Source organism: Melozone crissalis, unplaced genomic scaffold, assembly GCF_028551555.1.
Source record: "Melozone crissalis strain CALT ecotype California unplaced genomic scaffold, PUWL_Pcris_2 ptg000004l_1, whole genome shotgun sequence".
Classification (NCBI taxonomy): Eukaryota; Metazoa; Chordata; class Aves; order Passeriformes; family Passerellidae; genus Melozone; species Melozone crissalis.
In genome coordinates, this window is record NW_026535782.1 from 32,193,355 (window position 1) to 32,214,984 (window position 21,630).

General features: G+C 37.9%; 1 protein-coding gene across 1 annotated transcript in view; it reads left to right on the forward strand.

Moving 5' to 3' along the window:
• The window catches only part of TMTC2 (transmembrane O-mannosyltransferase targeting cadherins 2), a 232,694-nt gene that overhangs the window by 155,644 nt on the left and 55,420 nt on the right, over nt 1-21,630 (forward strand). Inside the window, exons 5-8 of the mRNA XM_054277726.1 lie at nt 3,665-3,750; nt 4,563-4,747; nt 6,372-6,450; nt 19,179-19,300. Coding sequence (XP_054133701.1) covers nt 3,665-3,750; nt 4,563-4,747; nt 6,372-6,450; nt 19,179-19,300 — 472 coding nt within the window. The remainder of the gene's footprint in view (nt 1-3,664; nt 3,751-4,562; nt 4,748-6,371; nt 6,451-19,178; nt 19,301-21,630) is intronic.

The following is a 21,630-nucleotide window of genomic DNA, read 5'->3' on the forward strand; positions in this document are numbered from 1 at the left end:
CAATTCTGTCTGCAGAAATGACGTGCATCATTTCCAGATAGTCAGAATGTGCTCCTCAGTTTTTTTTCTTTTATTTTTCCTCCTATTTAAAAAACAGGATTCTGAGCCACTTCCTAAGTCAGTTGGAGAAGTTTGCTACTCCTACAAGCAGTCAGCACATATCCTCCATTTTATAAATGATTAACACTCCATGTAAAAGTATCTGGAAGTAATGCAAGCAAAAAAAAACCTGTTGTAAAGCTCCAGAATCTTGCTATTTATTATAGTTAGAACTTGTTTCCTAATTAATTCTAAATTAATTCATGAACAGTTTAAAACTGTCCACTGTGTGTCCTACTTTTTAAGTAGCTTTTTCTTTTCCAAATAATTTTATTTTTATATATTTCGCAGAATCAAAGAGTGTGTAATGTTGGAAGGGTCCACAGTGGGTCGTCTGGTCCAACCTCCCTGCTCAAGCAGGGTCATCCCAGAGCATATGGCACAGGATTGTGTATATACAATTTCTTAATATCTCCAGTGAGGGAGACTCCACAACCTCTGTGAACAATCTGTTGCAGTGTGTGGTCACCTGCACAGTGAAGATCACCTTCCTCATGTTCACTTATTCTTTCACAGTACTTGTCTTACTGAGCTATAGAGGCCACATTTTTCCAGTTCTGTCAGTGAACTGTCTTTGCACAGAAGTTGCATATTTCATTTAACATCTTCATTTGTCTGCCTTACAACTGGGAAGGTGAGCTGAAGAGAATAAAAAGTTTTGGAAGTATCAACTTGAAGCAGCTGTTCCCTGTTCCTGCATTTTGTTTTTTTTTTTTTTTTGTGGGGGCATTTTGGTGGTTAGGTTTTTTTATTCAGTTAATTTGGCACTTTTAGTAACTGTAGTAAGTTAAAGGGGCCAGAAAGGCTTTAAGGTCCTTCATCCAAGTTTATCATTGGAACTTATTCTTTTGAATCAAGCATGCTTACTTCAAGGATGTCCTTTTCTTTGTTCATCCTTGAGTAAGGAAAAAGGAAGGCTTTCTGTCTTTGTAACCGCAAAAGTTAGGTACATGCTCAACGTGTCTTAGTTGCTCTGCTCCACCTCTGGCTTATGTCCAATGCTTGTCACTGTATTAATGTCTTTGTTGTCTTTCTGCTCCTTCTCCCCTTTGCCAAAAATCTCTGAGGAGGAGTTATCATTTGACATTCAAGCAAAGAAGCAAAAGGCATGTCAGGAACAGATCTGCTCCTGGCTGGAGTGGACGCTTGCTTATACAGCCAAGTGCCCTGGAATCTGCAGTGCCTGCAAGGTGTGAACTGCAGCTCAGGGATGTTCTTCCACTGCATCTAGAGAAGTCAGCTTTTTCCTGACTTAGTTTAACCTCAAACTAGAACTGGACACCCATAAATCTAATAATGATTGTACAGCCAGAAGGTACATGAAAACTATTGATCAGTCAGGACCAATTTCACAAGGAGAAGAGGCAGTTTCACGCCTTGGTAAGATTATATTCTTCTCTTTCTTCTCCCAAACTCCTAAGAAATACAAATAAAACACTAATTTTTAGTAATTAGGTGGAATTCAGCACTCAGTTCTTCATCTGAGCTGCTTGGGTTATATATATGAGAGAGAGAAGGAGAGAGAGACACATGCTGACAGACTGACAGTTTATGGACCAGCTTTTAAAAGAAAAACATCTTCTGGAAGAGAAGCTTAAGAAAAAAATGCACCTCAAAGTTTCAAGTCACAAATCAAAAGTGTCAATATCAGAGCATGTAGTGAATTCAAAAGATTAATTTGTAATAATTGCAAATAAAAGTTCTTTTAATCACAAAACCACAAGTGTTGTACACTTACCGAAGTAATTTGTTTTGGTGAAGTTAACCAATTGCTGTGTTACTTCTCTCAATATGTTACATTATTTATTCCAGAATTAAAATAAGAATGGAATTTCTTAGGTAAATTGTTTCAGAATTGTATGTGAGAATGTTTTTGCTTTTTAAAAAATTAAGAAGCAGCTAAAATGTCAGACAATGCATCTCATTTTTTTCTGTTAATTCTTCTGCTATCAGTAGCAAACAGGATGAAAATACCATAATCAGTCTTCCTTGAAGTAAGTGTGTAAAAATGTTTACAGTAAACAAAATTCAGCTTCTAGAAAATTCGGAAAATGTTTTTTCTGTCCTGATGATTATACCTCTTGCCATTTGCAAACTACTGTTTGTAACAGTAGTTACAAACATTGGTACCATTCAAAAAAATATCCTGAATGAATTCCTTCATTTCTTACTTTACTGCAAGTACCTACTACATGTAACTTCTGTTAATATTAAAAATTATTTGCTACCTAATCTGGAGTTAATTGGGAAACAGTTTCAAAGTGAGGTCATGTGATACTGATAGGACAGTTGAGAAGAAAAGGAAGTATAGAAGAAAAAGAGAATATATTTCTCAATTCTGTTAAATCCTAACCCAGTGACAAGAAGGAAACAAAACAGATGGTGGCTACTTAAGCTCCCTTCTCTTTTCATCCCTTGAAGTTCACTGGTTTAATTAAAAAAGTTTTCCTGAGCTGTTAAAGGGAAATAAAATCTCTGATTTGAGACTGGAGATAAAATAATTCCAAGCTCTTTGCAGTTCAAAGAGCTATCAGCAGATAAAAGCATAGAGGAAGAAAAGAAAATTGATGTAGGTTAGGGAAACTACAAATAAATATGGTGCCACTTCCACCTTAGAGGAAGAACTGTGTTAAGCTGTGTTTTCCTGGATATTTTGAGTTATATGACAAGAGATGTTTACTCCTGGATACTGAGGTCTGAGTCTCCATTCTGAAATGACTGATTTTTAAGGACTTTTTAAATAATTCTGGTTTTAATATATTTGTATATGGTCTTTTTCATTCTTCTGAAACTTTGGAAAACTGTAATGCTTTGGGCCTTCATTTAAGCATACAGTGTACATTGCTGTCATTGATGTCCAGACAACTTCTCAGAAATGTGTGGGTAGCTGGTATAAATCATAATTCACAAGGATGTTTATCTTAAAAGTTAAATTAAAGCCTATCTATTATGAAACTGGAAATATTCTGTATAATTTTTAATACTTTTAATACTTCTTCAGTTAGTAAATTTGTTCAGAGTATAAAGAAGACAGGAAAAAACAGAACTGTTGCAGGTGCTGAGCTGTATAGTGAATAATCTAGTGAAATTGCTCAACAAGGGGAGTCCTTAACATAGCAATGAAGGGCTAGGTGCTTAACTTTGTCATGCATTTAGAAAAGAATTGCTTATTTCAGGTCAAGACAAGATGCCTGACTAATCATTAATGACTTACAAAGACCATCACCATATTCTACCCACTTTAAAAAGTCTTTCAGGCTAACGTTTTCTCAACTGAGTAAATGAGTCTCCTGACTTCCAAGAAAGCCAAAATTATTCTGTTTAACATCTGCTTTGTTAAAGCCGTATGGATGCATCTGGTGTCTATGAATTCATCTTTATATATGGAATAACTCTCACATGGAACTGTTAGTGAGTGCTTGTATCTCAGTAAGCATATTTTTCTTTGTTACCCAAGTTTTGTTTTCAGTATTTGTTTTCAAGTTACTCTTTGTAGTAACCTCACACCTCACTCTCTCTTTTCTTTTTCTTTTTTTTTTTTTTCCTTTTTTTTCCCCTTATACAGAGGATTACTACTTCAGGAAAACAGCAGGTTTTCAGAGGCATTGCATTACTATAAACTGGCAATTGGTAGCAGACCCACACTAGCTTGTAAGTATTTTGACTCTACAAGCTTGTATAATATTGCCTATAGCTTTCATAGAAAATTTTCCTCCTCTTTAATAACGCTTTCTTTTTTTTTCAGAAGCTTTTAAGTCAGAAAGCCAAAGGTGAAATTGTGCCCTTGATAGCAAGTGTTTATTAGTAAACAACTATATTTAATGTGGTACAAGTAAGAAGCAGATGATATATTAACACTCAGCAGCCCTACTAGAACTTAAAATGTTTCTGATCTGGAGTGTTGAGTCAGAGATACTACTGCCCAAGTTTTCAGGCTCCTGTTTTCTGTTTCTTACAGCCAGTCCCTGATATTGGTATGAGTGAATAATATAAATATTTTTTTCTTTCTTGCCTGGGAAAAATGGCAAATAATCATTCAAGTGTTGCCAGTAACATGTTTCAAATTAAACTGGTGCTATTTGAGATGGCTGAGAATTTTGTACCTTCAGTATTAAGGTACAAAATATACATGTTTTTATGTATATTTTTGGTAGCACTTCAAACAGTGGTGCTATATGCTTTATACAGTCCTAAAAAGAGGAACTAAATGGAACACTCTGCCTAATCAGTGATTCCTTCCCCCCTTACTTTATAGTCACCTCCTTCTTTCCTTGTCTCTGAGCTTCTACTTTTTATATATTCACATATGTTACATGTTCACACTCACACCAATGAGTCATCTGTGTTATTCAAAGACCAAATTAGATAACCATGGGATCTCTACCACATACTACTTAGAATTGAAACAGTAGATAAAGCATAATAGAACTCCATTCAAATAAAGCATTTTTCCCTCTTCACAGCTGCTTATCTAAATACTGGTATCATCCTGATGAACCAAGGGAAGACAGAGGAAGCCAGGAGGACTTTTGTGAAGTGTTCAGAGATCCCTGATGAAAATCTGAAAGATCCTCATGCTCACAAAAGCTCTGTTACCAGCTGTCTTTATAACTTAGGAAAACTTTTTCATGAACAAGGACACTATGAGGTAAGACTCCAGATTTGTATATAATATATTCATAAAACTTTGATATACAAATAATACATACTGCTTCCACCCAGTCTTTCAAAATATATCACATACATGTACTGGTTGAATTTCACCAGATCAAGATTAGCATGGTCTACAGAGAATATTTGTTCTCTACAGCCACTGGTGTAATGCTATTAATTAGCAGTGTGATGTTCTCACATCAGAGTCAACGTTAGCAGTGGTCACATCTGATATGTGTTAGTTCATTGGTTTTGGCTTTGTACTCGTAGCTGGTATGCAAGGATAAAGCCTGATTAAACCTGATTAAAGGCCAGTTGACCTAAAGTGTAGAGGCATTATAATTCAAAACACAGCAAGTCCATCTTTAGCTGGCAAAGTGCAATTATGCTTGCATTTAAGTCTCTAAAAATAAGACCCAGTTGAAATAATTTAGCAGTGATTAAAAACATCCCACTGTGTGTTATTTTCAGATAACTTGACCTCAGTGCTAAAGTGGGTTGGATATTTTTAATGTAACAATAAACTGCACCCAAGCCATACCATCTCATTTACACATGCAACTGTGACTGTTGTGATTCCTCTCCATTTTCCCTCATGAACTTAACTGAAACTAGACATTCACTTGAGGTTTGACCTTTAGCAGTATTTGAAAGAAGTTAATTCTCTCTTGGCATTGTCAGGCATACTTCAGAACAGGAGTTGTGAGTGGTTTTGATCCATGTAAAGCGTTCTTGACCATGACAGTTATGTCAGCTGTGTAAGATCAGGCATGCAGAAGCTGGACAGATTCCCTGTCGTCTGTCTGCTGCATCCAGCTCTGTCAGATGGAGTTACTAATTGGTTAAAATACAGACAGCTAATGCATCTATACAGAGAAGAGACCAGCAGCATGTTGTCTACACAGCTTACAGAGTGTAGAGTTGAAGTTCAATACCTGCAAGATACAAGAGCTTTCAGGAATATAAAACTTCAGATTTCTTCTTGGCTGCTTTCTTGCAGCCTTCGTAAGCTGTGACTGTTTGATGCAGAGCAAACAGACTGACCAGCCAAAGTGGGGAAGGAATGGTAATTCAAGGAACAGCATATTTGAAAAGGGATTCCAGTTTTGGATTTCTTGACTTCATAGTGCATCTCATTCGTTCTGCGGAGCAGGCTTCAGTTGTAAGGGTTATGCTTTGTTATTATTTGGCAGTAGACAATGATTTCATTATTTTTAGGTCACTTAGCGTAGTTAATCATCAGAATGTCCTTTGTCTGCAGATCAATAATACCCCATATTCTTCCACAGCCTATTGAATTTTATGTTTATAAACTCATCAGTCACTTTTATGTTTATAAACTCATCAGTCACTAAGAGGTATAAAAAAAAGTCCTTCTTAGTTTTGCCTGTAAAAAAGTTGCAATATTGGAACTAGCTTGATCTCTCGTCTATAAGCCTCACAGAATTTGGTAAAATTCAGGTAAAAAAAGGAGAAATTTTGTACTTTCTGTGGCATTTTTGATGCTGATGTGTTTTCCCTGCATCTTTTATTTGGGGAGCGAAGATAGTTTGGTTTTACTTTATATATGAAAGGATGCTTTTTAAGTTGGTGTTTTCCCACTGTGTGTTTCTTTTCAGGAGGCCCTTACAGTTTACAAAGAAGCAATACAGAAAATGCCAAGGCAGTTTGCACCACAGAGCCTATATAACATGATGGGTAAGTGATTGTTAGTGCTTCAGAATGATATTTGAGGAGTTAGGGTGAAACAAAATACCTTTTCCAGGTAAATGGTGCTCAAATTAATGAGCTAATAAAACCCAAAAATAATTACCTTCAGTACAAGCCAAACTAGGTTCAGAGCTTAAATGCCAGCAACTGCAGTGCTGGATAAGGTACAGTAAATGATGAGACTGTTAGACACTGGATGCCCTTAGGAGTGTCAGTGTAGCAGTCCTACATTTAGAATGCCTGGCTTAGTATTTTTCTTGGTCTCCAGAATCTCTCATACACTACTTTGGAGGCCCCATGTGCCCACCTGTGTATGGGTCTTAGATATTGAAATGACTTGTAAACCAACAAGGCCTTCAAACAGACCCACAGAAATAGTTGTAGTTTTCTTTTAGGTTGTGCCAAAAAGTTATTTCCAGCTGATATACTATAGTTTAGATGCCTACATCAATGAGAGAATTCTTCTTATTTTTCTTACAGAATCACTATCTGTCCTTCAAAATTTTAGAAGTCCTTTGAGTACTGCAAAAAACTGTCAATTTATCTGTGAGGTGTTTCTTGTTTAACCTCAGTTTCTCATATTCTTCATTGCATTTTTATGTGGGATACATTAAACAGATAAAAGAAAGAAGATAATATGAATTATTACTTCTAGTACTCAGATCTGAAAACAAGAGGGCTGGTTCTTATTGTTCCCAAGATGCTTGTAAGTGGAATTCTCTCTCAAAGCTCATGTGTTTCTGCTAAGCACCCTCAGTGTTTGGCCCAGTACTCTCTTGTTTGGGATAGAAAACAATGTAAGAATCTTTACTTTGAAGTAGTTGAAAGTGGAGCAATTAAAAATATCTGTGGAAACAATTAGGATCAACAGGAAGCATATGGGGTTTGGTGTGGTTCCCCCCATCAATGCCTCGTATACAAGGGAATGTATTGCTTGAGACCAATTGCTTTTACACAGTTGTTGACTACTTATTCAGGAAAGGCATCTTTGATTAATACCTTACAATTACTGAGGCACAGATAAAAGTAAAATTGTAGTTGTAACTGATGCTGTATGTTTGAAAAATGTAAATGCTAGATTAAGTAGTTCTCTTGCCATAGTGACAAAGTATCTAATGTCAGTCTAAACACTTTCTTAGCAGTTCATACAGTTCAATGGAGAGTTACTTCTCCCTGAACACTAAGCTTTACCAGATTGGTACCAATGGCTAAAATCCATAAATTACACTAATTGATTATTACATATACTTTTGTTCTTTGTCAGTCTTAGTGGAATTGTTTTATCAGTTTTATTTATCAGCATTTGCTGATCAATTTGGTGGTGGTATCAACAGTCACCTCTGTGTGAATCAAACCTCTGCTTACTATTGGTGTCCTGTAGTGACTGCTGAAATACTACAGTGCTTCAGCAAATTCTCTGAAGTTTGACTGCCCTCTTTAGTGTAGATATGTTTTTCATAATTCTGATAAAAGTGTTCCTCAGAATACAAAATTGGAACACATAAATCAGTGCTGTTTCTAGCATGTAATGCTTGTCCTATTGCAAAGCAGGCTTGTGCTGCCCTTTTTCTTTTCCAGTGAATAGAAGCTACCCTTAAAACCACTATGAACTATAAGTTTCTCCAGATTTTTCCTCTTTTTTTGGTTGTTTTTTTAGGTTCAGGAGGCTTTTCTCAATTTCCTTTGTAAGCACAGTCTGTGATGTCCAAGTTCGCTCTGTTCCTCAGGTTTGCATTTTTTAACTCACAAAACCACAAAGACTAGCTCAGTCCTTTGCCCAGGCTGGCTCCTGCTAAACTTCCTCCCTTCTCTCCCAAGCCCATACTCTGGCTTCTGCTTCCTTTAGGCTGCTGCCAGCACTTCATGGATGTCCTGGTGGGATAACAAGACATGGTCAACTGAGTATACCTTAGCTCCTTGTGGAGCTCTGAGAATTTCAAATTAGCATTAACATAGCTCATATTTGTGTTTTGGTTGCTGTTGTGATGGCAGCTTTTGCAGGGAAGATAGAACTTGCCTCACAGTGGTTGCTGAAGTGTTGCTTGTAGGTTATGCTGCAAAGGCAATTCAAGTGTGTAGCAAAGGCTACACAAAGTTGGGTAGTGACTTGAATAGAATGCAATGCAGCTGTATTAACAGGACTCAGACTTGTTCAGAGCTGTCCTGGATGTGTCTACATAAGCCTACATGGATGCATTTAGCCTCTCCTACCTGAGATGACAAGACAGAGCTAGGTAGCTATGCTTCTTTATAGTGTGGAAGGAAAACTGTACCTCTGGGGAGTAATGAAGCCCCTTCTGATTCAGACATCTATTTAAGATCATACACATAATCCCTGCAACCATACTTCTCCTTTAAAAAGAGCTGAGATGACTGAGTTAGACTTAGTAGCTTGATTTGGGTGAGATAAATCCTAAATACCTTTTCAGTCATCTCTTTGCTTTGTGTGTGACAGGAGAACAAGGCAACTGCATCCATTATCAGGAGTGCATCCGCTTTGCAGCTCATATGGTGTCACTGAGTATCAGAGGGCTGCCTGGAGTGTTTATTTCTGTTTCCATGTTCAAGACAAAATTATAAACACATTCCCTATAACACTTTCTTTGATAAACAACATTACATAAACTTGTCTGCCCACTTCTTGCCTTTAAAAGGGAGACTAGAGGAACTGAAATAGGCCAGTCCTGTTTTATGCGCTTGCAACTGCATGAACCTGACTGAGCTGTCCCCACTCCTTGTGTTCTCATTGCTGGAGAGGAAAAGGGAGAAACTGGGGAGCACTCCCCATCTGCTTGGGAAGTAGCAGAAGGAAGTTTTCTTCCTCATGTCCTTAAATGTGGAAAAAGTCTTCACAGCTTATCATGAAATCAAAACATAGTCACAGTTTGAGGATTACCTGCTATGGTTGTTACTGTGATGACTGTATTCCCAGTCTCTGGCAATCTCTTTGCTTGGTTGAGTGCCACACATATTGCTACATATTGGCATGTCATGTAAGGAAACAGTGCTTCCTCTGATTTTTAATAAGTACTCATTTGTGCAATTGAACATTTTTTGGAAGGTTTTTTTCTCCTGTGTGATGTACATGACCTACTTGAAAGAGAATAAACAGGAGATGAACTGTCCAAACTGAATCAGGTTTGAACTCCAGCACTCTGGCTGCAGTAGCATTAACACTCCAGCAGTGCTAAGCCTTTACACCACCTGCTTTCCCTGTTTGTGTTACACTTCTTTTCCTGTGCTTGCTTCTATTGGCCTTTTACTCTGACAGGCCCAGTGACTCATTCCTGTGGTGTGTCAGTCTTCTTGACAGACTCTCATCCTTTAAAACACTCTGTAACTTGCCTCTTAATGGGAAAAAGAAGTATTGGGGCTCAAGAAGCAGGCATCCATTTGACTTTGCTTTTTTTTCATGGTACAAAAGACAGGACTGTAATACTAGCATCAGATGTTCTAAGTTTGTGCATATGAAAAAGTTGCAGGGAAGATTTTGGTCTCCTGTTGCTGTGATTTATTTTGCCAGGTGTGCAACAACTCAGCTAAAGAAACCATATGTTTCTCTGGCTTCATACCAAAAAACAAAACCTTTGCATTTTTTTTTCCTTAGGAGAACCCAAAACAACTAAAAATTGAAACTTTAAAACTAGAATCAAAATAATTATTCAACTAGCTGTATAAGGTTGGCTTGGTATTTATTTTCTGTATACCATATTGCTTTGATGTAAATTAAAAAGTACATGCTCAGGTTACACAGATTAATTTGCTTGGCATGGCAACTTGCACTACAAAGGCCAGAGTCCAGCTCAGCTGTATTAAATAGGTAATATATTTTGTTTAAAGTTTCAATTAAAGCCTGAGGTCAAAGTCCCTGTGGGATCTTGAACACTTTAATGCCAATATTAGGATTGCTTAAGGATCAGCCTCTGCTCTAGATGTCTTTTGCGTTTCTTGAAATTTGATATTGTACAGTTGATTGTATTACATTGCTTTTAAAACCACACTAGCCCACCTGCTACAGTAATTCATACTCCTGACAGTTAAGTGGTGTGAAGTGGACCATGGAGGCTTTATTTGAATACCAAACAGTAACAAGAAAGATGGTGGGGTGGCATTGTTCAGGTTTAGATTGGCAAGATACTGTCATAAAGACAAATATCTTGGTGGTACTTTATCTGCCCTTGCTAACTAACATCTCAGTGTCTATTTTGAAATGCACTTCCGGTAAAGCCTTAAAATTTTTTTTTTTTGAGAAATGCAAGTCACAAAAAAGATAACATTGCAGGAGTGAACACAGTTAATGATGCACCAAGTTTAAATTTCTCCTTGTGAATCTGCTGGATTGCACATGGACAGAAAACAAATCATGCACAAATGTACAGTCCAGAAAAGGGGAGCCAGATTTTACATCTGGTGCAGAGTTTTGTATCATAAGTACAAAGTCTTAGCATGCAGAGAGACTTTCTGTGTTGATGATTATAACATAGCTATCACTTTACTTGATTATGCTTTTGGGTGGATGTGGCTGTTTCTACAAACCTGTTAATATTGTTAAGGCTCCTGTCCCATTTGCCCCTTGCTCCCATTAGATGCTTTCTTATTGAATTACTTTGAAATAGCATTTAGAACTCCAGGAAACCCTTTGGTATAGTTTTACTGTGTAACACTTAATTTATAAGATCCAAAGATGATTAAGCTGTAAAATACATACTCCACATCATAACTTATGCAGAGTATGGTTCCTGCACTTATCTAAGCATTAGTAATCAGTGTGCTTCTTATGCATCTCATGAAGTTTATGAAGTTTTACTAGTCATTTCTTACTAAGTGTACATTACAAGTGTTTTTTTTTTTTTTCTTTTAAAACTAGCTTGGATGGAAAAAGGATTTTTTTTCTTCCATATGTACATTTTATTACATAGTCCATGGAAAGAAGAATGGTGTCCTCTCCAATGGTGATGGGAATAAAATGCTGGGCTTCCTTCTCTCCCCCTTCCCACCCTCATTCTGATACTTTAGCCCTTCCCCCTCTGAGACTTTGCAGACTGTGGTAGTTTATATCTGGTGTCCAAAGCTAAGTAGCTAAGTGCTGCATCCAGCTGGCAGCCAGGCCCCGGTGATGTTCCACAGGGCTCAGTATTAGGGCCAGTCCTGTTTAATATCCTTACTGATGATCCGGATGAGGGGATTGAGTGCACCCTCAGTAGGTTCACAGATGACATGAAGTTGGGCTGGGGGTATGGATCTGCTGCAGAGCAGTAAGGCTTTGCAGAGGGACCTGAACAGGCTGGATTGGTAATAGCTCAAGGCCAATTGTAGGAGATTCAGTAAGGTGAATTGCTGGGTCCTGTACTTGGGTCACAACAACTACAGGCAGGGGGGAAGAGCCCCAAGGAAAGGGACCTAGGAGTGTTGGTCACCAACAGCTGTGCAAGAGCCAGTGTGTGCCCAAGCATACTGGCTTATATCAGAAATAGTGTGGCCAGCCAGACCAGGGAGGTTATTGACTCTCTGTTCTCTGCACTGGTGAGGCCACACCTTGAATCCTCTGTCCAGTTCTGGGCCCAGCACTAGAAGGAAGGTATTGAGGCGCTGGAGAATGTCCAGAGAAGGGCAGTGGAGCTGATGAACGGTCTGGAGCCCAAGTCCTACAAGAAACAGCTGAGAGAGCTGGGCATATTTAGCCTGGAGAAGAGTCAGGAGAGCCTTTATTGCTCTCTTCAGCTGCCTGTTGTAGCCAGCTGGGGGCGTGTCTCTTCTGCCCAGCAACCAGCAGTACAAGAGGAAACAAGAACGAGCTGTTCCAGGGGAGGCTGGACATCAGGAAGAATTTATTCACTGAAAAGGTTGTCAAGAATTGGAATGGGCTACCCAGGGAAGTTGTGGAGTCACCATCCATGGCAGTGTTCAGGAAGTGACTGGATGTGATACTTGGTGCAATGATCTAGTTGATGAATGTTCAGTCAAAGATTGGACTTTTGATGATTGATGTCTTTCTCAACCTAAATGATTCTGTGATTCTATGATTCTGAGTATGAATCTTAAATCTGATTGCAGTGTCTCCTGGTTTTTTGACTTTACTTTGAGAGAATCAAGCTGGGTAGGAAGGTTACAGCAGTGGATTGCTGGAGATGGTAATTAATTCAATGTTTGAGAGTTTTTTTTTCCCCAGGTTCCAAGATTTTCTTAGTTTTAGCTCTTTGAACTATTGATATATATTTTAATGTGAAATGCTTGAGTTTTCTCAGGTAGGAATCTGAAAAAGGTGATTCTAAGGATGAAGTGCTTTTTAATTTTAAACGGGCAGGGCTTAATATGAAAATAAGTGTAAACATAACATTTGCAGACCAAAAATATAGTCCAATATGGAAAATGCACTACAGGGATCCCAGTTAGGTATGATTCTAATGGAAAGTGCTTCTATGAATAAAGTTTTAAAGAAACCTATAAGTGGCATGAAATGAAATTACCTATCTTGTGTGAGCTCCATGCCTCTATTTTTGTCTTCTTTCACTGGAAGCCTTTGTACAGAAGGAAACAACTGGGCAATGTCCATGCTGTTCCATGCTGCAACTGATGTTATTTTGATGTCCTTTATTTATATCTGTTTTCTACTATAGGTATTTTCCTTCAAAAGTAGCTTAGTGGTCTAATTAAATAAGATAAGGCTTTGCTTCAGCTAATTAAGGCCTGTAAGAATTTGTTCAGGCAAAGTAAATGTGGATTGACTCCCATCCATCATAAAACCCTGATAAAATACAATACATTCCTTGAAATCTTAAAGGAGATTATTCTGTAAAAGGAAAATAATTTGAGCCACAATATGCTTGGTCTATGCCAAACTTGATGTTCACTATGTTCACATGGTTCAGCTGTTTCAGGGAAGATGTGCATGTGCTGCATATTTGTAGCCAAAACTGTTAATCTGTTGCAGTAGATTTTATACATCAATATAGTATAACATCAAACTGTGCTTCCAGATTTATTATGTTATTTTATGCACTGGTACCAGAGGGAAGAAAGAGGGAAGTCATATATCTAGAGAGATGCATTTTTATGGTAAGCATATCTGCAGCCTTAATTTGCACAAGAAAGCTGCACGGTTACATTATCAAAGGCACAAACTCCTTGTGGTATTGTAACACACAGGGATGCAGACCTCCCCATCATTGTCCAATTCTTTTATATTCCCAATTAAAAGAAATAATGGAAAAATTAAATTTAAATCCTGATGGAATGTAGATGTTAGAGATTTTTATTTTCAAAGGGCATCTCCATCTTCCTTTGTTTTGATACATAGTGTCTTGTCCATGTCAAATTTTATGTTTCATACATTACAGTTTTACTACCCCAAAATTGGAGGGGCCAACAACTAGCTTAAATAAGGATGATGCAAGGCAGATTTACCCTACATTGTCTCCTTTATGGAGATAATTTTTCAGTTGTCTTTTCAGCAGTCTCTTTTGGGGTCCTAAAAGGAGGAGCACTGGAGGGGCATATCTTAATCTGAAAGAATGGTTACCTTACACCTGTGAAAGTATAGTGCTTTTACATCCACAGTTCTGTTGAACTTTCTGAGTAGTAAATCTGGCATGCTCCCTACCAGGATATAGCCTTGGCATGACTAATTGCATCTGAAATAGAAAAATCATGAAATCAACAGATGAGATGTTTAGCTAGAACCATGTAACATACATTCATAGAAATGCTACCTAATTTTGCTTTTTAACAATATGTGGTATGTGTCAGAAAATCTTATGTCCTTTTTTAAAATTTATTTTTCTTACAAATTCCATTTAATTATCAAGTAAAATCTAAGTCTTTAGGGAAAATGGCTGCTAGCAAGCTAATCTTTTATTAGCATTATTATTTAATATAAATATTTAATTTTTATTATGATTTTTACGGGGTTTAAGTTGTTTTTAATTATATGTTAATTATTGTTAAGGCTATGTTAATCAAACATATTTAATTACAATGAATATCCTGGCATGATTTTAGTGGTGAGTTTTTTGCTAGTTTATTATTTTTGTGGGATTTTTGTGGGATTTAATTTTATTTTAGAATATTATTTTTAGATTCCAAAGATTCTGAGGAAATATGGGAAAATACTATTGGTGAATGGTAGTTTGGCAAGTAGTCTATCTTTGTGGCAAATAAAATCAATTTGAGTATAGGGATTTAATTTTGGTAGTGAAAGTCTAGCTAAAAGGTATCCCATTTCTGATTTCTTTGAAAGTATTAATAGAAATGTCCATGAACTTAGTATGCACTTCTTTAAATGATGTTTCAGTTGCATATTAATGTTTTTCTTGCACTACATTAGTAAATGAGAATTCCAGTTTAATAATCTATGAGCTTTCTAGTAGAATAAGACAAGAAATGGGTTCATAAAACTCAGAAAATATTAACTGAACTAACTTCTGTGAAGCTGGAAACAGTTTTGAAATACTGATTGGTCTCATTTTACTCCAGTCATCTATTGAATTTATTGCCACCACTCATTGTGCAGGCAATGCTGCACGTCTGTGTGTTGTACAGATTAGGGACTGGAAATAACTGACCATTTATAGCTTAAGGTTTTCACTGCCATGAATTTCTTTCTCTGTCATTGTTACCTCTGTTGAACTTTACAGATCTGACAAGGTTTATTAATAATGTGTCTGTGTGTGATCTTTCAGACTTTTAGCATGAGATTTGAAAGATTTTGCTAAAGTAAAAGAAGTAATTGCTAAAGTAAACACAGAAATCTGCTTGCACATTTGTTTGTATATTTTCCGCCAATGGACACTCTTGTTATCTTTCTAATGCCTAAATCATTTGTGTTGCAAGTTTATAAGAATGCATGATTGTAAATGGCAAATATTATTTTTCTTATTTTAATCTCAGACAGGCAAATGCATCCTGAATTACAGCAATCAATCCATACATGTTTTCTCTGACATTTTGATGGAAAATTATCTCAAGATGGCATAGGTATTACTAAATTGCATCAACCTAATGCATAAATTCACTTCATTGAATTAATTGTTCAGTTACCTGTTGCTTGATTCTATTTTGGTAGAGAATAGAATGATCTATAAGATCATTCCAGACCATAGAATTCTATTCTATGGTAGACCGTAGAATTCTATTCTATTCTATTCTGTTCTATTCTATTCTGTTCTGTTCTGTGCTACTTGTAGGAGCTGTTATCAATTTTCAACTTTTTCTTTTCTTCATTTGCAAGATGGCATTTATAACAGATCCCCTAACAGTGCTTCCTTCTGTAGCAATCTATGTTCTAGTTACTTATAATATAGGAATTCTTGATACAGGTTCTTCAGAAAAAAATGTTCAGCTATAGAGAATTACCTGCAAAGAGTGACAGAATCACACAATCAGCCGAGTTGGAAGACACTCACAAGGATCATTAAGTCCTGGCGCTGCACAGCACTATCCCCAAAAGTCACACCATGTGCCTGAGAGTATTGTTCAGACTCTTCTGGAACTCTGTCAGGGTTGGTGCTATGACCACTTCCCTGGGAGCCTGCTTCAGTGCCCAGCCACCTCCTGGTTGAAGAACCTTTTCCTAATATCCAACCTAAACCACCCCTGACACAGCTTCAAGCCATTCCCTCAGGTCCTGTCACTGGGTACCACAGAGAAGAGATCAGTGCCTGCCCCTCCTTTTGCCCTCCAAATGAAGTCATGATTGCCATGAGGTTTCCCCTCAGTCTTGTCCTGTCTGAACAGTCCAGATGACCTTAGCTGCTCCTCATACAGCTTCCCCTCAAGGCCCTTCACCATCCTGATTGTCCTCTGTTGGGCACTCTCTATTAGCTAAAGATCCTTCTTATATCATGGCACAGAAACCTGCCCCAGCACTCAAGGTGAGGCTGCCCCAGTGCAGAGCAGAGTGGGACAATCCCTCCCTTTCCCAGCTGTGATGCTGTGCCTGATGTCCCCAGGACAGGGTTGGCCCTCCTGGCTGCCAGGGCACTGCTGAATCATGTTCAACTTGTCATCAGCCAGGACCCTTTATGCAGCACTGTATTCCAGCCTTTCATTCCCCGATCTGTCCGCATGTCCAGGGCTGCCTCATCCCAGGTGAAGAATCTGGTGCTTGGCTTTTATCAGCTTTGTATGGTTGGTGATCTCCTATCTGGTTTGTTGAGGTCTCTCTGCAGAACCTCCCTGCCTTCAGGGACGTCAACAACTCCTCCCAGTTTTCATCTGTGAGGTTCAGGGAAATACAGTTTCTTTCTTTTCAGTTCTGAACAGTTTCTTTCTTTGATGTTTAGATTGAAGATTGACATATTGTAGCTTTGTTTCTAGGTTTCCTCCCCCCCCCCCCCCCCCCCCACCGAAATATCCTCAGTTTTAGGAGTTTAGTTTGTGAACTTATTGAGCTCTTGAATTGAATTTCCAAGTACTCCAAGGTTTTAAATCTCTTCTTATATCAGAATCCATCATGAAAGATAGATAAGAACCTTGGATCCATTTGGTATTTGGCAGTGCATTCAGCCTTTACTACCCACAGATAATGGCTCCATCACTTATGGCTGCTTACATTACTCTTAAAGCATCTTGTTGTTAATTACTTGAAACTCTGCCAAGCTGTAACAGGTTGGGGTGAATTTTCCACTTTAAGAAAAGGACAATATGGATTCCTCATTTCCTGTATGCTAATGAAGCAGGGGCCTCTGGGAGAAATAGTATGCAATCAGGCAATTAAACATATTACATTAAAGCATGCAGCTTGGGAGAGGAGTTGAGGGAAGCATAAAGCTTGACTTCTGGCTTCTTCCATCCTTTCTACACTTAATGACTTTGTTTTGTGAAGATAAAATATATTGTTTTGTCACTTACTTATGACTGCTGACATAGTGAAAAGATCACATGATGTTACTGTCACTGGATGTGATGTTCATGTTCTTTTGGGATTTCTTACCTGTTTGGACTTTTTTTTTTTAATTTAGCCTGGGATTTTTTGCAGGGAATTGTTCTGTCTTTTTGGCCCTAAGCAGCAGCAGAATTACCAAAGTGCTTCTGGATTTTGGATATCCAGACCGGTGCATGAGTACAAAATGCTATGTAGAACTTTGATTGAGAACAAGTAGACTGCATTCCCAGACAGGGATGCAAGCCTCTAAATACAGCAGGCTTGTTTGAAAAAAGTCTGTTTATTCTTAACAATCATGTCGGTTTCCTTAGCCTTGGCTTAGCATGACTTCTGTCTCTACATCATGCTCATTTATCTGTGGTCTGAAGTCTGGTCATTTTGCATGCACCATGCCCTAACTCCTGAAACCCGAAACTGATGTTCCACGTTTTGCCTGGTATCCTTCTCCTCTGGTGACAAAGACTTAAAAAAAATAAATCTGACTTGGCCTTGTCCCGTTTTCTTTTATGAAGAAAATCTTCCATTGCCTCTGTAAATATTCAAGATAAATAGATAAAAGTAGCTCTCATGCTATGAGTTATTTTTCCTCTTTGAGAATCTTTTTCTCCAAGTTTTGGGGGTGTGGTAATTGCCTTCAATCTTGATTAAAGAACTTTGGTTCCTTTGTCTCCCTGGTACCGTCACAGTTATTAATTTCCATGCAATGCAGAACTGGAGGCTGTAACTCACCTGGAGACAAAGCTGATCTTTACTTGGGTCAGGTGTAGTCTCTTGATCCTCCAGGAGTAGCATTTGATAACTTGACTTCATAATTTTTGGAAGATACTTATTAATTTATTAGAAATGGACCAACTGCTGGGATGATGAAGTCCTGAATCTTCAAGTGGCATTTTCAGGGTGTTATTGGCCCAGGAAGGGGCACATTTATATCCAGCGTTCTCATGAAAGAGCTGTGTAAGTGCAGAGTTAATCTGAAAGCTGTTATTCCTCACCACTACATACTTGCTTCATATTGATTGTTTCTTACCTTTGAGGAATTTGTTTGCTTCTTGAAGAAAGAGACTTTCTTGCTGTGTATGCTAAACTCTTTCTCAGAAACTTCATGACTACAGTTATCTAACACTAATATATAATATATATAAAAATATATAGCATCCCATTCAAATATTGCTTTTTAACATTCCCCACCTCAGCCTCTCATTGTAAAGGATTTCACCTTGAAAAATGTCCAGTTTCAGTCATTTTGTATGTGACTTCGTAAGATTAGCAATTTTAAACTAATAGATGCTATGCTTTAATTTAAAGAAGTTGTGGTAGATGACCAAATATAGCTGCATTCAGAGATTAGTTTTTTTAATGACCTGCCCCTCCCATCAATATACTTTCAGGACTATTGTCTTCTACTACCCTAGTTTTTGGTTCTTGAGTTATTATGATTAAATGCAAACATTTCCATGCTCTCCCTGCTATTCCATGCTTTGCAATGTAGAGCGATGGAAAAGAAGTAGCTTTTCTAAAGTAGATGAGGTAAGATTTCCGTTACTTTGAGACTTTTGACTAAAGCTTAGCAAGTGGTGCTCTCTCTGGCAATTCTTTTCCAACAATAGTTTTCATCTCAGCTATGCTATTTCAGCCCTAATAAGGCCTTAACTTAATCTCCTCGCTCAAGTTTCTCCAAGGTTTTTTGTGTGTGGGTGTGGTTGCAAGTGTTCAAATCACTTTGCCTTTTTCTAGATCTCTGCACAATTAAAACATAGAAAATTATGTGATAAACAAATTATGGAAATCTTGAGAAATTTGTGGCATTCTCACTAGCATTTGCTCGACCCTGCAGGAGAAGCCTATATGAGAATGAGCCGGCTGCCTGAAGCAGAGCACTGGTACGTGGAGTCACTGCGATCCAAGAGCGACCACATCCCAGCCCACCTCACTTATGGAAAACTGCTGGCTCTGACGGTGAGTTTATCAGCACCTCCTTTCAGTAGGTTAGGTAAAGGAATGGGAGAGCTTTGTACTGAAAATTGCTTGTTGCCTGTTTGTCACACTGTTTCAGTTACTCCTTTTAATTAAGGACTTTGACAGCATTGTTTTTTGGGTTTTTTTGTGAGACATAGCCTCGATTCTTGAGGTAGTACCAACTCTGTGCTGGGAAAAAAAACGTTGTAGTGGCACAGGAACTTTGTAAAGCACAGTAAGGAGTTCTCTTGATAAAGTCTTTGTAAGTTCTTTGGATGACAAGTAATGGAATTATTCTGTGAGATATTCAGTGTTTGACTCAGGGCTGTTGGAGCAGCCTGTGGCTGGGTGTCACCTATACTTTTTGAATAACATCTTGTACTTCGAATTTGCACTTCTTTAGGAGTATCTCTTTGAGCATGTGAAAGGAAGTACTCAACTATGAAGAGCTAGTTCTAAAAAATCAGAAGAGTTGGACTTCTTTATTTCTGTAAAATTTACTTAACTTTTGGCTGCAAGTGTGCTTGCGGCTCCAGCTAAACTAAGCCCCTTTGATAGTTACAGTAAAGTGCCAGTCCCTCTTTGATGATCACACATTTTGAAGATGAAATGGATTTCTATTTTATTAATTCAAATAGTTCTGTTTTTAAACTGTCTTTCGTTTGGTTTTCGTTTCTCATTCCCATTTTTCTTTCATTTTTATCTGTTCTATGTTTGGTTTCCTTGTTTACCTTAGTGGGTTCATATTTGCTTCCTGTGCTCTATTGATACACCTCTTCATGGTTATTGAATCCCTGTGCCTCAGTCTGAATATTCCTCCATTGAAAGTTCCTCCATTGAAAGTTCCTTAACAGGTCCCTTCCATTCACCTGGTGATAAACTTTTTTCTATGGTCTTGTTTGTGCTGTCCAGTCTTCAAGCAAAAAATGTCTTATTGTGGAACACAAGATGATTAATTTCAGGAGATCCATTACTGTTTTAAAAGTATCTGAATTTGGAAAAGGGGAAGGAATGACGAGATAAATTTTCTGTATGAGTAACAGGTGACAACATGGTTTGAAAGACTTGAAAATTGGTCTGTGTTACTATGTAATATTAAATGCAGAGTTTTATTAAAAGCTATGTGAAAGGAGGGTTTAACGTAAAATGGAAGTCAGGGTGATAGTGTTTATGCCTGTCAGTTCCATGTCCTGGAAAGGCTGGTTTTTTGAGCAATTTCCAGTTAAAATTGCTGGGATATTGACAAATATATGCACCCATTGTTTGCCTTCTTCTAGAATAGAACTACAAATAGGTTGTACAGGAAGATTTCCTTATTTATCTTGCTTTTCTAGCAGATATCTTTGTATATTGGACCTAAGAATAATAGCAGAAAGTCAGTGTTATTGGCTTCTCCTTAGGAGATCTTTGACACAAAAGTGCTAATTTATTGGAATTGCTGTGGGGAGGTGTTGTGGTTTAGGAATAGTATTTCTCAATTTAGTGTTCCCACTGTAACGCTCCAAACCACACACTGTTCTCTCACCACACACTCTCCCTCCTGCTGCCACAGGGTGGAGAGCAGAATTGGAGGCACAAAAGATAAAGATCATGAGCTGAAACAAGAACAATTTATTGCAAACAGTAATAAAATAATAAAACGAATAGTAAGAGCAACAATATTAATAACAAAGTGTATGAGGGAGGCGAGCGATTCACATGGGAATGCTCACAACTCAGCAACCCGCGGCAAAACCCGACCGTGCCCCCATGCTCCTCGATCCAGAAGTGACCCCTTTCCCCCTTTCCTGGATGGGGAGGTGTTTATTAGAATAACCTCTGGGTCCTGGCCATGTCCCCTCCTGGCTACTGCAAAAATTAACCCTGTCCTGTCCAGGAGAGGAAGGAAAGAGTTTTCTTAATAAAATCCAAATTTCTTTTTGTTTGTTTGGTTTTTTTGTTATGTACACACACCCCCCTACCCCAGTAGTTCTCTGGTTAATTTTTTTGACTGCTGTGTATGTAAAATATGAGCTCTGTTAGGGAAAGTCTTGCAGTGATTCTGGGAAACAAGGTCTCACAGTTTTCTTCAAAATAACTAAATCCCCAAATCCCAGAAGTGTACAAACATTGTGAGCCACTACTTTATTTTTTCTTAATTCTGTTCCCTCATGGTGAAAGTGTGGGTATAGGATTAAAATTTGGTGTTAGTATCCCAACTTTTAGAAGGAATTAATGAAAAATCTGCATGAGTCCTAATAGTAGAATTGAACTGTTTGCATTTCTCTGGGGATATAAATGGAAGATATGTGTGGTGTGGATTGTGCCTTGAGCATCTGAGCTGTGGAAGA